Consider the following 15443-nt stretch of genomic DNA (forward strand, 5'->3'; position numbering starts at 1 on the left):
AACACTACAGGTTTGTAGCACAAGGACCAATCAGGTGTGGCATGAAAATATAGTCCTGTTTTGTCGGCATTGTAAATGTCATGGCAAGAAGAATTCTAGAGAATTTCAGGGAGTCTGACAGATTTCCATGAAGCAGCATTTTCGGTATCAGCACTCAATTTTTCACAATGAGACTTCTTGTACTTTATCTGATCTCTCGTTTTCAAATGAGATAAACCAGCCATCCATTGCTTTAAATTTGTTATGAATAAACTTTTTAGCAAAATCTTCTGCCTTGTCTTTAAGTATTGGATCACTAACACACCTCGCCAAGTTACAGTAGTGAGCCATTCATTCAGAACTTCCTGAACAAGTGGGTTCTTTCAATCATGTGTTCTTTTCTGAGATGTTCCATGATCTTTTAAAGCCCATTCTTGGCGTATTTTATCTTCTTGGAGAATGATATGAGCTATCGTCCTTTTTGGTACACTGGTTAGTTCCAATAGTTTACACTGGCTTAAGCTAGGTGGATATGTTTTTATTTTGTAAAGAAGTTTTATTCCTTCACCCCATTTTATATTGTTATGCAGCATTTTAACTCACAATTTTAATTAACTGTTAACAGGTGGATAAACAACAAAACGACATAGTTTAAAGACGATACAGGCCTACGCATAAAAATATCAACAAAATGTGTGAAACAATTGGAAATAAAAAACGATGACTGCAGATAACAAAACAATCAAACAGCAACAAAAAAGTGTTACAGTACACCCTTTCCCTTTGTTGGTGAAATTAAGTTACTCACACTTGTAATAAAAAAACTAAAGAGAAGGCATGGAAATACAAACGTTCAATGCACATGATATGAAAGACAAGTGCCAACTAAACAAATTGCAAAGGAGCTACATGCTTTCAGCAGGTATGATCACTGAAATTCGTAGAAACTGTAATTTAGAAAGGATTTGTTAAAAATTGATCACATTATGAGTGCAATGACAAATTTCTTCTTTGTTATGATAATTATGTTTGTTATTATGATTAACATTTGGTTGATTATGTTTGTTGTTTGTTATGAATAATGGACTGAAGCGTCATTACTGCAGTTTATTTGTTGGAATGTTTACTGCCTCTAACCTGCACCATTATCTAGCCATATAATTCTCAGAACCACAAAGTTTGTTATTCACTGTTGGCCTGTATTCGTTTTTAATAAGAAATATACATTGGTTATTGGCTCGAATAAGTGGCAATAAAGACCAAAAACTAAATACTATCAGCATAAAATCTTATTTTGTTTTTGTTCTTTAAAGAACTGTCCCAAAAAACCACCTGCTCAAATTAACCAGTGGGCCAATTGTCTGGAATCGACTACATATATGTCTAATTTAATGTCGGCGGATGAATACAGTAGCAACTCAGACGTGAGGTGGCACACAGTATATGTACGTGCTAGTACAAGCATCACTCCTGCTGCGCAGTTCTCCAACCATAGCAATGCTGCGGCAAAGAGTGTGCATGAGAGTGAATTTTCATTTCAATTCATTGTAGGCCACCACCTGGAGAAGACCAAGAAAAAGAAGATGGAAGAAGTTCCCTGGCTGCCTCATGAGGGACCTCCTGGCGGATGCCACCATCCCCACTGGAGCAGCAGGCATGGCCGGCCTGCTCCAGCTCACCGGGCTTCAGTCGCCCTGTCCGGTAGACTCAGAAGCAGGAGCCGGCCCAGTGTGAGATCGTTCAGGGAGAACCACCACGGCCACGCTGGTGAAGGACAACTGACGCCGACCCAACACTGCGGGGCTCTTGGGACCCAACTGCTGCTGAGGGGAAGCTCGGTCTGACTTTAATAGACAAGCCACAACTTCCCGACTTTGCCGGAGCTTTCGGACCCAACAGCTCTTCTCAAGGCTAACACAAAAAACAGCCCTTTTCAGGGGCACCACAAGGTTATGAATTACGAGCCGTCAAAGCCATTCGATGACAACAGCCCTTCTCAGGGCTAACATAAGGTTATTAATTACAATGAGCTGTTGAAGCCAACTGATGACAAAAACGGCCCTTTTCAGGGCTACCATAAAGTTATTTGCCGCGTGCTGTTGAAGTCGTTCGGCGACAATATATATTGATTTTTAATTGTATAAAATTTTCCTACTTTTACAATTTATTTTAAAACTGAAATGAGCTAATACATCAGATGCTATGTGTAAAGTGTTAAATTTACCAAATAGTGAAATCACAAATTGGTCATTCCATGTCAATTCAATCATAAAAAAAAAAAAAACAATTTTCTCAGCCACCATCTCATATTTTGAAAAAAAAACTTTGTTTGTTTGTTCTACCTATAGAGGTAAGTAACCACACCGAATTTCAACTCTCTATCTCACTTTGTTATCATGTTATGGACATTAAAATTTTTAAAGTTTTTCATGTTTTGCTAGTTGGATGTCACAAGACAAAAAGTGTTTGTAAATAAAAAATAATTGTTTATTTTTCATCCAATTGTGAAATTTTCAATTTTTGCTCTCTTAACTATGGGGATTCTAGAGAAGAATATAACATTCTTCTAGTAAAGATTTTGGCAGAAAAAAAACTTATTTTTGCATCTCTAAGATTTTTAAAAACGAAAATATGGTTTAGCGTTAAACTCAAAATCTCAAGAAGGGAAAGGATAATGACAAATTTTATTTCCTAAATAATATTTATGAAATGGGCTATAATATAAATAGAACTTTTTGGGTTTTCATTCTGGGTTTGCATATTTTTTTAAGTTAAATGAAGTTTTTAAAATTACTCATTGAGCCATTGTAGGGCCTATGTAAATTATTTGATTACAATTTTTAAATGAGTTAAAAAATAAGAAAGATAGAAACAGGCCCAGCTTGCAAAGTGTGCTGTCATGTTTGTTTGCTGCTGGAACTGTGCAAGTTGCAACAGGAGATATACATGTCTGGACAGCCACATAATCAGACAAGTTATTCTTTGCTTGCCTAGTCAGTCTGTTACGCATGCTTCCTGAGGAAACAGCATGGTGCACACTGTTTAGGATTTTATGTATTAATTCTGTGTGTGAGGTTTTTGTGTGTTTTGGTTAACCAAACTGGTAGCAGTAACATTTTCATAGCTAAAATTTTGATTTATTCACTGTAGAATAATTACGTCATTCCTAATTAAATAATAAAAATTTTATTAATGTAAAACTATTTACATTTAACAGAAAACTCAATTTTTTGTTTGGATGTGGCTGATTTTGAAACAGAATTTGGGACTTGCTGGTTTTGAAAGAAAAACGTTGATTTCAGACTACAAAATAATTTACTTTTATTTAAAAAAAAAAAACATAACATTTACAATAAATATTTTAGTACACTTTCTAATAAATTTAAAAAGTATGAAGGCTTGGCTGATAAATTTTACACACTAGAGTGCTACACAGAGACAAAAGGTATTATCGAGTTGGGCATGGCAGCACATGATAGCTAAAATAATATACCCCTCTACAAATCTGCAATAATCATTTAATTCAGTTAATCGGTTTGTTTTCAGTAGCAGTTGAAATGGAGTCAAGTATGGCCAATATGTCAACACGATTAAACCAGCGCGCAGTGACAGAATTTTTAACAGCAGAAAATGTGAATCCTATGAATATTTTTCATCATTTAAAAGTGATTTACGGTAGTGAAACTGTTGACAGGAGTACTGTAAATAGATGGGCGTTGAAATTTCACGAGTGTGAAGCTGGTAAAGTGACAATCGAGGATGCACCCTGCAGCAGATAACCAGTTTCTGTGAATGATGAGAAACATAGAAAAAAGGTGAACGATTTGCTTCAAAGTCATTGGTAAATCACCCAGCAACGCATTGCTATTCAGTTAGGCATATTTAAATATCAAGTAGGCCATATTATCGAACAATTGGGTTGCCATAAAATCTGTGCATGATGGGTACTGCACAAACTCTCTAATAGCTCTACACAAGCTGAAGTTTGAACCTATTCCTCATCCACCAAACTTGCTGGATTTTGGTCCATGTGACTTCTACTTCTTCCCTCTTCTCAAGGGGGGATCTCAAAGGTAATCATTACACCACCAACAATGAGGTGAAGAAAGCTGTGGCCACTTGGATCAAAGAAGACCGCCAGAATTTTTCAGCGACAGAATGCAAAAACTTGTCAAACGTTGGGAAAGGTATGTCAGTGTAAATGGGGATTATATTTAAAAAAATAAATACTGCATTTTGTAGGTAAGGTATTGTCTTTACTCATGCTTTATTTCATTCCCATGCTAGGCATATAAGTGCAGACTTTATCAGCTGTGCATCATAATAATTATTTTTCAAACATTTGTATTGTATTATTTAAGGATGTGGCTGACTTTGAAACACATCAAGCAGTTTTCTTGTGATACAGCTGGTATAGAAGCACAAATCTTGTTTTATTGCATATATTGTGTGACTAACCTAAGTCATATACACTAAAAAGTCAATATCAAAATTTTTGGATGTGACTGATTTTGAAACTAGGCTGCTCATTTTAAAAGAAATACACAATAACAATTAAATGATATTTGCTAGAACATTTGTATTAAATTACTAGGTAAAAGAAATTTGAACTTACTATTTAACTTTAATTTGAAATGCAAGATAATTGCAGTTTACACAGACAGAATATGTCACTAAATGAGTTGTCACCCAAAACTCGAATAGAAAATGCAAATGAATTGTCTAAGGAACAATTCAATATAACCAGGAGAAAAATTATGTTCCTGTTGTAAAATGTTACAACTCCAGCTAAATGAAGACAATAATTTTGAAGTTAATGAGTTACAAAAAGATGGACTATTAATTCTTTGAATGCTTCTTTAATAGATGTGGGGTGTACACCTTTAAAGTTACATGTACTTAATGAGAGATGTAAAATAAGGTATTCACAACAGAAACTAGAAAAATTACAACAAAATGTGAAAAAGAAAATTGAAATTGTTCTTGATGTTAAGTAACACAAGATGGAACTACCTCAACTGACATCAAAGAAGAAAGTTATTAACAGTAGAAAGCTATTAAAACAATCCCAGCATCTCTGACCCTGGTCAAGAAAAAAAATTAAGATACTTTTCAATTTTCTGATTACTCTGTTCAGCAAGGCCAAAGTCTATTCAAAGAAAAATGTTTTCTTGCTGAACCTGAACCAAAAAGAGGGAAGAAACTAAATCCTCAGGTCATAATGTTGGCTGTAGATTTTTATCAGTGATGAACAGTCAAGGGTTTTACCTGGCATGAAAGATGTAAGTTTAGAGAAAAACCAGTTAATTTTTAGCAACCTAAATGAAATATACTAGAATTTTAAATGGGAGTATCCTGAAGTCAAAATAGGTTTTTCAAAATCCTGCACGCTTCACTTTAAACGGTGTGTTTTGGCAGAAGCCAGCAGAACCCACTCTGTCTGCGCCTACACCATTCACCAGAATGTAATACTGCTCATTCATGCAGGACAACTTTAAGAGTGACATAAAGAGCTCATAAATATGCTACTATGTGAAAACCCTACTCATGAATACATGCTCAGACACTGCGAAAACTGCCCCATCTAAAGATAATTTGACAAACGTTTTACAAAGACTGACGACTGTGATGAAGAGGACAGAATCGAAGACAAACAATGGATTTCAACAGACAGGAAACAAATGATCACGTGTAATGCAAAAGTTGATGAATTTATTGATGAACTCACTACCATGCTAGAAAAATCTAGTTCCACACTCATACATTGCATAGTGCAAGTTTTTAAAAGCCTCAAAGATTCCTCTGCTTCAAGTGTTGCTGTTATGTCAATGGATTTTAATGAGAATTACTCTTTTACCATCCAGAATGAGGCTCAGGGGTACCACTGGATTTCGGACTCTTTTACAGTACATCCTGTTATTATGTTAAGAAGATTCATCGCACTGCATCATATCAGATGAATTGATATACATGACTCTTGTATGGTGTACAAAATACAAGAAAAGCTATCAGAATTTATCAAGGAAAACTTTCCCAACATTACAAAAGTCACTATTATAGTGATGGTTGTGCAGCACAATACAAGCACAAGTTTAATTTAATGAATCTTTGTCTGCATAAAAATGATTTAATATTAAAAGCTCAGTGGTCATTCTTTGCTACAAGCCACGGAAAAACAAAATATGATAGGATTGGAGGTACTGTAAAATGACTGGCACGAAAAGAAAGTCTCCATAGGCCTCTTCAGAATCAATTTCTTTCAGTTTTGTAAAATCAAAAACATCACAAAAGTTAATTTTCATCTCATTTCCAAATATTCTGTAAATTTTAACAGTTCTAAGCTTGAAAAACGCTTTGAAAACATAAAAACACTTCCGGGAACAAGAAGTTTCCATAACTACAGGTCAAAAGATTGTTCTGGGACTTTGGAAGCAAGAAGGATCAGCAGTGATGAGAAGCCCAGTCTCATTTACAACTTAAGAAAATACGTGACATCAAATGTGAAAGAAGACTTGTATCCCTCTCATTACATTGCTTGCATGTATGACAATCTCTTGTACTTTGGAATAATAAGTGAAATGAGTAAAGAAGGTGATGTTACAGTTAAATTTTACATCCTACATAATCATCACAGTCATTTTACTGACCAACATGAGATGATACTTGTCCAGTGCCAATTCCTCACATCCTAACAGTTCTTGAATCGTCACACACCTCGACTGGAAAAACAAACCAATTTTCAACGGAGTGTGAATCAATCCATTTGAAATGTGGAAAAAAAAACAAGCTGGTTGCTTGACCAATTCCAAAAAAAACTGAAACCTTCCCACTTGTTTCTGACATGTATCATGATGACCTTAAATCTATTTTTAAATTTTTTATTTATTTAAGCAGTTTACCTGGGGCGGCCATATTTTTTTTACAGTGTGCACACCTATTTTTGTAACTGTAAGGGTTTACAGAAAAAATCATAACTAAAAACCTATTGGTCCTGGAAGGATGAAACAAAAAGCAATCTATTCATGTTTTTACAAGGTAAAAGATTGATCCAGTGGTTTATTTACCTATATCTCTTCTTTCAATGAGATAATTACCAATAAAGTTGAACATGAAAAACTGTGAAATTTTACTTTTGGTAATTTTTTTCAAGAGGCAGGGATGGCATACACAGTTTGGATTATTTTTTTATATGAAGGTATATGTTATAGTTTTACCATAAATAATATTAATGGTGACATATTTATCCCTAAATTTTTAAAACTAATTTTTAAAAATTCAAATTTTGGCTTCACATAAATCTGATGGGGCAGGCGATAAAAATCTCAAATTTGCACAACTTACAGCGTTTTTGTAGATGTTTATGGCAAATAAAAAGGTTTCTTGTGTATTGTACTAATAAAAATGTTATAACATAGTAATAAGACAGACCTATGATATGTAAAAAGTTAGAGCCGAAAGACGACTCCCATTAAAGCCCATCAGGGCTAGGGATGGGGGGAGTGTGTGGCGACCGGGAGTGTCACAGCAGGTGTCTTCTCCTACAGGGTTGGGATGTTCATTAAATTGATCTGCTGTAAATTATTAGTTGTACCCAAATTCTTGGCAATATGTACATTTTCCACATCTCTCTTCAAACCAGTTGTGCTGTAGTCCTTTAAGGATTTTCCAATCTTCATATATATACACAAACAATTTCTTTTTTGTTAATTTATTTAAACGTGATCTTGGAAATTGCCTTGATGGCATATTCATACACCTAATTTTTTAGATGAATCTTAACAGTGTGGATAAAAATTGCCGATACACCAGTCTCAAGGTACAAAGTGCAATTTGCAAGTATTAGCTGGCTGGCAGACAGAAAACTTTCTTAAGAAAAAAACTTTCTCAACACTTTCAAACTGCTTGGCACCTCAAACCTTGGCTCCATACATAGTATCAGTCAGGAGTTGTCATTAAAAATGTGAAGTTTAGATCCAAATGAGGTATTTTTTTTTAACAGTAAATTATTAAAATTATTTAAAGCCAGCTTCCCTACCATTTTTTGTTAAAGGGGTCAGTCAAAGATAATGCTGAAGTTAAATTTATTCAGAATAAATTATATGTAAATATAATTTACATACAGATTTGACATTTTGATTAGCTTGCAATGTGCAATAAATGATTTATGTTTGTTCTTCAATGAAGATACTCTTTTTATCTCTTTAAGATTGATGTTAAAACATAAAAAATAGAAATTTTATGTAAATTATTAAAATATAATACTTTTTAAAAAAGCTGTCAATATTAACAATAAAGGTATTAGTATCATATTAATAAATAAAACACCTGAGTAATATAAAAGAATTTACCATTTGTTAGATAATTTTTAATCCCTTAGAACATCTCAACAGACATCACGGATCCCAATCTATAACATAAGGAAAGGAAAAATTGCAACTGATCATATTTTGAGATCTAATCACTGCGATCGGATGCATTTTTTATTGCATTAGTAACTCGTAACTACTTATTTTTCAGTCTAAGTAAATACAGGGGATAAAGACTTAATATCATCTAAGAACTGAAATATGTCTCAATTAGAAAGCTCTGTTCTATTACTCTTATTCATTTATTTATAGAGAACCATTTATTTATATTCAAAATCAATAGAAGAATGGAGACAATGTATAAATTAATTTAAATATTTATGTTGTAAACGTAAGCACTATTAATAAGTGCCAAAACCTTTCAATATTATAGATTTAGAATAGTAGGGTTGTAATGTATAATAATCAAATAATCAATAAAAAAAAATACTAATGTTACTTACTTCATAATATGATCCATAATCACGTATATATCTTTTCTTATCAAAATTTAACATATACATAGCAGCAAATGGTAAAGTTAAATTTTCACCGATTGACTGATGCACAGACCAAATGTAACAAACATTACGAGGATCATCACAAGGTTCTTGTAAGCAGAAGTCAACAACAGGTAGTACAACTTCCATCAGTGGCGATACATATCTACATTACATACGTAAAAAAATAATGCTAATTTAAAAAGAACACTACTAGAAATAATTAATAGTAAACAACTGTAATATGGAATGAATACATTTTTAAAACACTTTTCAGAAATATCCTGGTTAGTTAATAAACTACCATCAATTGATAATTGATTTCAAAACCTAATCTGACAATCAGCTATTTTTTTCTTTTAAAAAATTTCAGATAAAAATTATTTTCCGCAGTAAATTACTTTTCTTTTTTTAAAATTAAATAACCTCCTCAAAAGAATTCAATTCTATTTTGAAACATATTTTAGTTCAATAAATTATTAACACTTCAGTACATTGGTAGAAAATAAAACTATCAGTACCTCACAAAAGAACAAAATTTCTTGAAATTATACAGTATATTGTCATCTTGTTCTGATTAAACTGAATTTATTTGTTAAGGTTTATGACTGTAGCACAAATAATGTTAAGTAAAACTGGAAAAACTTATTGTATTATCACTAATTGTATTATTGGTTTTCCTTCTTTTCAATCTGGAGGATAAAAACTTAGGGTTTGAAGTATAATTTGGTTAAGTTTAATGCTATTCTTTTAGAATTAATTTTCATAAAAAGTTAAAAAAAATAATAACATGAAACAAAGATTATTAGAAAAATATTTTCCTACAGTATCTGTTTTCTTTCTTTAAAATTATTTTTTCAGAATTGACAGAATTAAGAGATAAAAATGCTAGAAATCAATAATTAAAAAAAAAATCTTTTTGGGAATAACTTTGTTATGGCAAGTTTAATTAATACAAATCTATAAAGCATTTTCTTATTTTTTTTAAATGATTAAGTAGGTACATAAAAAAAGTTTCATTAGTATAAAATTAATTATTAAAAACACTAAAACTAATGCATTATAAAATTTCACTTGATTCATTAATTTTGGCAATTAAAACACTGCCAATGCAAGTTTATATGAATATAATGTCAACAGAAAAAGGTGTTTCAAATTAATAAAATTAATTTACATTAGGCTGTACTATGGGCTATACCTTTTGTTGACGGACTACACTGTAAATTATATGACCAAAGATCAATTTAATATCGGTTATAAAAATTTCCTGATATAGGAAACCCTTATGATTTCAACTAAAGAAATAATTTTCAAGTTATTCTCGAAATCATAAGCTTGATGCATCATATAGCAAGTTACAGCTAGTCACCTTATACTGCACCCAGAATGACATTCAACCTGTAATATGGCCAGTCCTGCAACACACTTTTCTGAAATCCTCAAAAATGAAGAACACTTGTTGAACTAACTGACAAACGATTGCTTTTAACCTGGTGATATTAAATATCTTAGTGTCCGATAAAATATATGCACTGTGTTGGCAACAATATCGTTACAGGTTATTGTATAAAAAAATTTCAAAAAAATAAGTCCATTTAGCAGAAACAAAAGAAACTGTATAACACAATACAAATAAGACCTGTCAATTCACAGACAGTGAATTTGAAATTAGCCATCAATATATTGACAGAAAGTAATTATTATAAAATTTACAATCATGATCTATCAACAGATAGATACTTACAATAATACTAAGACTTACATATTTTATAATATTAAAATAATATACATACAAAAGAGTAAATGAAGGTAAATGCCATAACTGAAAGCAACTTAAATTGAAACCAACAGCAAGACACGAGACTTCTTTAAAATATTTTAAACATGTCACAGACACTTGTTCTCTAGGTACTCGAGAAACAGTTGAACCAGCCCGACTCTGAAGAGTGAATGTCCTTGGAAGGGCCAAAGCACTCTCTGAAAAGATAAAAATTATTAACACAATTCTAAAGGAAAATGTTATACAAACAAACAGTATGTTTGTTAATTGGCTAGACAATTGATGTGTAATGGTCAGCCTGTGTGTTACTAGATCAGCTAGTCTAGTGGTCAAATCCCTAAGATAAGGGATCTAACATTTTTTTTGTTAATAAGCATGTGAAGTATGTCTGAGGTTCTGATATTAATAAAAATAATTTAATATTATTCAAAACCATAAGTTTTGAATGAAAAGCAGACAAATGCTGAAGACATTCTTCAAATGTTGAACATGTAAAATTTTACAACAGACTATATTATGAAACCAACTGCATTTAGGAAATTAATTCTTTCTAATTTTAGGAAGTTAATTTAATGTCAATGATCACATTTAAATTAAATTTACCACTGTATCAAATAAAATAATTTAAAACAATTATATATTATAACCACCAGATACAGTCAGAATAAAAAGGTAAGAACACTTACCTAACTGCAGCATTTTTTGTAGCATTACTTAATCCTCAGCAGTCAAATGTACAGATTACACATACTTAAAATAAAATTTAAAAAGAAATTTCATTAGTATGTATATAATTTTGTTCAATAAATTAAATCTTCTTATATCTTTAACATGGTAAGAAAATGAGTGGTATTTTATATTAAATCAGTTATTATAATACGTCTTACAAACTTAAACATTGCATATACTAACAAAATTTATTTAAAATTTTATATATATATATATATATATATCTGCACCTATAAAGCAACTTGTTCCAACTGTTTCCTCAACACCCAGCAAAAACTACTGAAGATATATTGATGAAAATATATAAACGTGCACACTCAGAAAGGATTTTTTGAATTTTCGAGTTTAAACGGTTAAAATGAAGGGCCAATTCATTCCAAATGATCCAGTACTGGTTGCCTGCCATACAGTCTCAGAAAAAAATTGATATTTTATAGATACATTCCCACATGTTTTGATAGTTCAAAACTAGTTAACGATTTTTATTGTAACCTGTTCAAAAATGGGGACCATTTTTGTTTTAAGCTTAAAATTGTTTTTTGCATTCACAGGAATCTACAATTTTATAAATTATTCAGCATTGGGTTGTTCTAGATTTTTCAAATAAATTGCATTGTGTTCAGTACATTCTGGCCTACAAATCAAAGCACTCACCTAATTTAATTTTATTCAAGTACGTTTTGCAGCCCAGTTATCAAATGTGAATGAATAAAATCCAATTTTCGTATAGTAATTTCTCAAGAAGGAACTTAATCAGCCTCAGTTTTTTCTATACTTTTATACATAAAAAAAACAGTTACTTTATGTAAAATATCAATGGTGAATAGCTTATCCTTTAAAATTACACACTTAAAAATTGAACTTTTTCAATTTTTCAGCTGTAATATCTCTGTTGGGGGACCAGATAAAAATCTGATCAAACTTCAGTATAAATTTCAACTTTCTGAGACTAAAGTCAACGTAAGTAAAAAATAGTTAAGGACATAAAACAGCTTGAGGCTTAAAACAAAAATGGCTGCCATTTTTTAAACAGTTACAATAAAAATTAAAAAAAAAAAAATTAGTTTTGAACTATCAAAACATAAGGGAATGCACTTAGAAAATATGAACTTTTTGAAGCTTTTCTGAGATGGTCAAGCAACCAATTATTTTTTAACCAAAAAACAGAATGGAATGAATTGACTCCTGTAAAAATGAAATGAAATTTACTACCTTTTTTTTTTAATTTTTGGTAGCAAATAAAGATATTAGTTTGATTTTTAGTTTGTGTAATCTTCATGCATATGTAAAAACTAATTTCTAGATATTTTGAAATTACAAGTTTAAAGAGCTAAAACGGATTTTGAACTTTTTTTGAAACCTGGTTATTTTTTTAATCTCTCTGTAACAAATTAAGATATCAACTTTACTTCTGGTGGGTGTAATCTTGATGTGAATATCTAAAAACTAATTTCTAGAACTTTTGAAATCTCGAGTTTAAATGATTAAAATGGATTTTGGATTTTTTTTTAATCTATCAGTAACAAATGAAGACATCAACTTGATTTTTGGTGTGTGTGATTTTCAAGTAAATAGAAGGGCTATTTTTATAAGTAAGATTCATTTTTTTTTTAATACAAACAAAACTAGGAGTAAATATACTGTCAAAAGCACTCTTTACAGTTTATTCTACATACTGTAGTTATCTTGTTTGTTTAAACATTTATAACAGAATTTTACTAAGCTGTTTATGCCCACATCATAGAAATCAACCAACTGTGAAGATAAACAGTCTTCATCTGTTGTTTTCACTTCTTCATTGGTGTCAAACTGCTGACCGCTGAGAAACTCCTTCAGGTAGCGGAACAGGTGGTAATTGCTTGGCACAAGGTTCAAACTGTATGGTGAGTGGTCCATTTGCTTCCATCCAAAAGATCTGATTAACTCTAGAGTTTGAAGAGCAGAATAAGGTTGTGCTTTGTCATGCAGCAACAAAACTCCAGATGACAGTAGGCCATGTTGCCTATTATGTATGGCACGCTGAAGCTTCACCAAGGTCTTGCAGTATGTAGCTAAGTTTATTGTTGTCATCAAATAACAGAATACCGTCTACCCCAAAACACAGCTGCCATAATCTTGCATGTTGACATTGTCTGTTTGACTTTCACTTTGACTGGAGATGTGTGTGTCGCCATTCCATTGACTGCCGCTCTGATGCTGGAGTGATGCGAGAAACCCATGTCTTATCCAATGTGACAACTTGGTCCAAAGGTTCATCTTTCTCACTGTATCACATCAAAAATGTTGAAGCACTAGCCATTCTTTTTTTGGTGCTCTTCAGAAAGCAGTCTGGAAACCCATCATGAACACATTTCTTGAACTGCAAGATTTTAAAAAACGATTTTGTATAGCACTAACCTAGAAACCTGTGGGAATGTCAGGGACATAGTGGAAATCATGAATTGCTGATCTTTACAAATTTTTGCATCAACTCCTCCCACAAAATTGTCTGATACAGAAGGTCAGCCTGATTGCAGTTCACCTGTCAGTCCTTTAACAGTATTACCTATTTACACACTTTGCTGTCAGTCATTGAATTGGGCCCTTAAACCTCACATCTGGCGATGAATGTTCGCTGCTGACACATTCCATGCGGTCAAAAATTGAATCGCAGGTTGTACTTCACAATCAGCGGGCTGCTCAATTATTTGAAACATTTCAATTTCACAATATAAACCATACACAATGATATTACGACTACAAATGGTGTCAGTAAATGTGCAAGGCATGCTGAGAGCCGAGGCACATCCACATTTCAACATTCGCCAAAATTCAACAGCTACAGCCAATTGGATCTTACTTAAAAAATAGCCCCCTCGTACCTAAAAACCAATTTCTAAATTTTTCAAAATTTGAGCTTGAAAGAGGTGAATAAAGGTAAAAATTTTGAAAAATGATTGCAGATTTTCTCAACTTCATACTATACTAAATATGATATTCACTAGGTTGGGGGGCTTGCAAGTCCTATTCAGATAAATCTCTAAACCATTTTCGGTTTTTTAAAATTTGATTTTTTAAGGAGTGCGATGGAGAAGCCTTAACAAACATAGCCACTGTTACTGTATGTGTGACAATACTTGCTGCACTATTTCCGGTTACTTGACTAAAAGATATAGCATAAAAGTTAATTAATACAGAGAAATGAAGTAGTCACCTCCTAGTGGTGTTTGTCGGGTAATGTTAAAAACCAAGCAAAATACATTTTTACCCATACTTTGTACTGGTAGAAGGTTATAACTAATACTTTTAAGGTAGAGGTCAACTCTTTAGAAACCCACATTCTTAGATCAGGCATAAGTTTTGAGTCCTGCACTGACTAAACTGTTGCTCTGAAGAAATTACAATGCACTGATATTTTTTTATAAACTGAGCAGACTTTAACTTTTATTTATCATTATTATTCTCACAAGCATGAGTTTAACGAACACAACAAGGTCCACGGAGCAGAGCCATCTAGCTACATGAGAAGGGCGAGCTAAGTGAGCTATGACCAGCTAAATATCCTCTGACTGAAATGGGAAATGCAAGTACTGTGGAACTTCACTTAAGAAGCACCTCTCATAATAAGTATTTCGCATAACGGACAAAATAGATTGTAAAAAAATATGGCTCCCTTAATGAGTGACATTTTGTTTAATGAATGATGCAGGAAAGAAGTCCCTTCCTCTTCACGTCACTCACTTGTGCGAATGTACTGTGGAACTTTCACTTGGCTAGGAACGGAGGGGGTGGTGTAGCGACCGGACACGCTACGAGGTGGGAACTTCTCCCCTCGGGGGGGAATCGAGATGTGGAACTTTCATTGCCAGTGCTACATCAATTTGTGTTTAGGATTCGTTGCACTAGCTTGTTAGTGCTGTTTGTGATTACATATTTTCCAAACTTGTGTTTAAACAATGTTTGTGATTTCTCTTGTGTAAAGTTAAATAACCCTTGCAAAAATGTCCCCAATGAATAAACCACAAGAAGGCAGCTATTAAGAGAAAAAAAATAACTGTAGAAATAAAACATGAAATCATTAAAAGAAAGAATAAGAACGTGGTTGATCCAGCACGCACGTATAATAAGTCT

The 15443-nt window shown here is 32.5% G+C and overlaps 1 protein-coding gene across 1 annotated transcript in view; it reads right to left on the minus strand.

The window, feature by feature from the left end:
- Positions 1-15443, minus strand: part of Elys (AT hook containing transcription factor 1 homolog) — a 133560-nt gene that overhangs the window by 90237 nt on the left and 27880 nt on the right. The window contains exons 7-8 of the mRNA XM_075363892.1: positions 10618-10801; positions 8789-8990 (exon numbers count right to left, since the gene is read on the minus strand). Of these exons, the coding sequence (XP_075220007.1) occupies positions 8789-8990; positions 10618-10801 (386 nt within the window). The remainder of the gene's footprint in view (positions 1-8788; positions 8991-10617; positions 10802-15443) is intronic.

Source organism: Lycorma delicatula, chromosome 4 (assembly GCF_047948215.1).
Source record: "Lycorma delicatula isolate Av1 chromosome 4, ASM4794821v1, whole genome shotgun sequence".
In the NCBI taxonomy this organism is placed as follows: domain Eukaryota; kingdom Metazoa; phylum Arthropoda; class Insecta; order Hemiptera; family Fulgoridae; genus Lycorma; species Lycorma delicatula.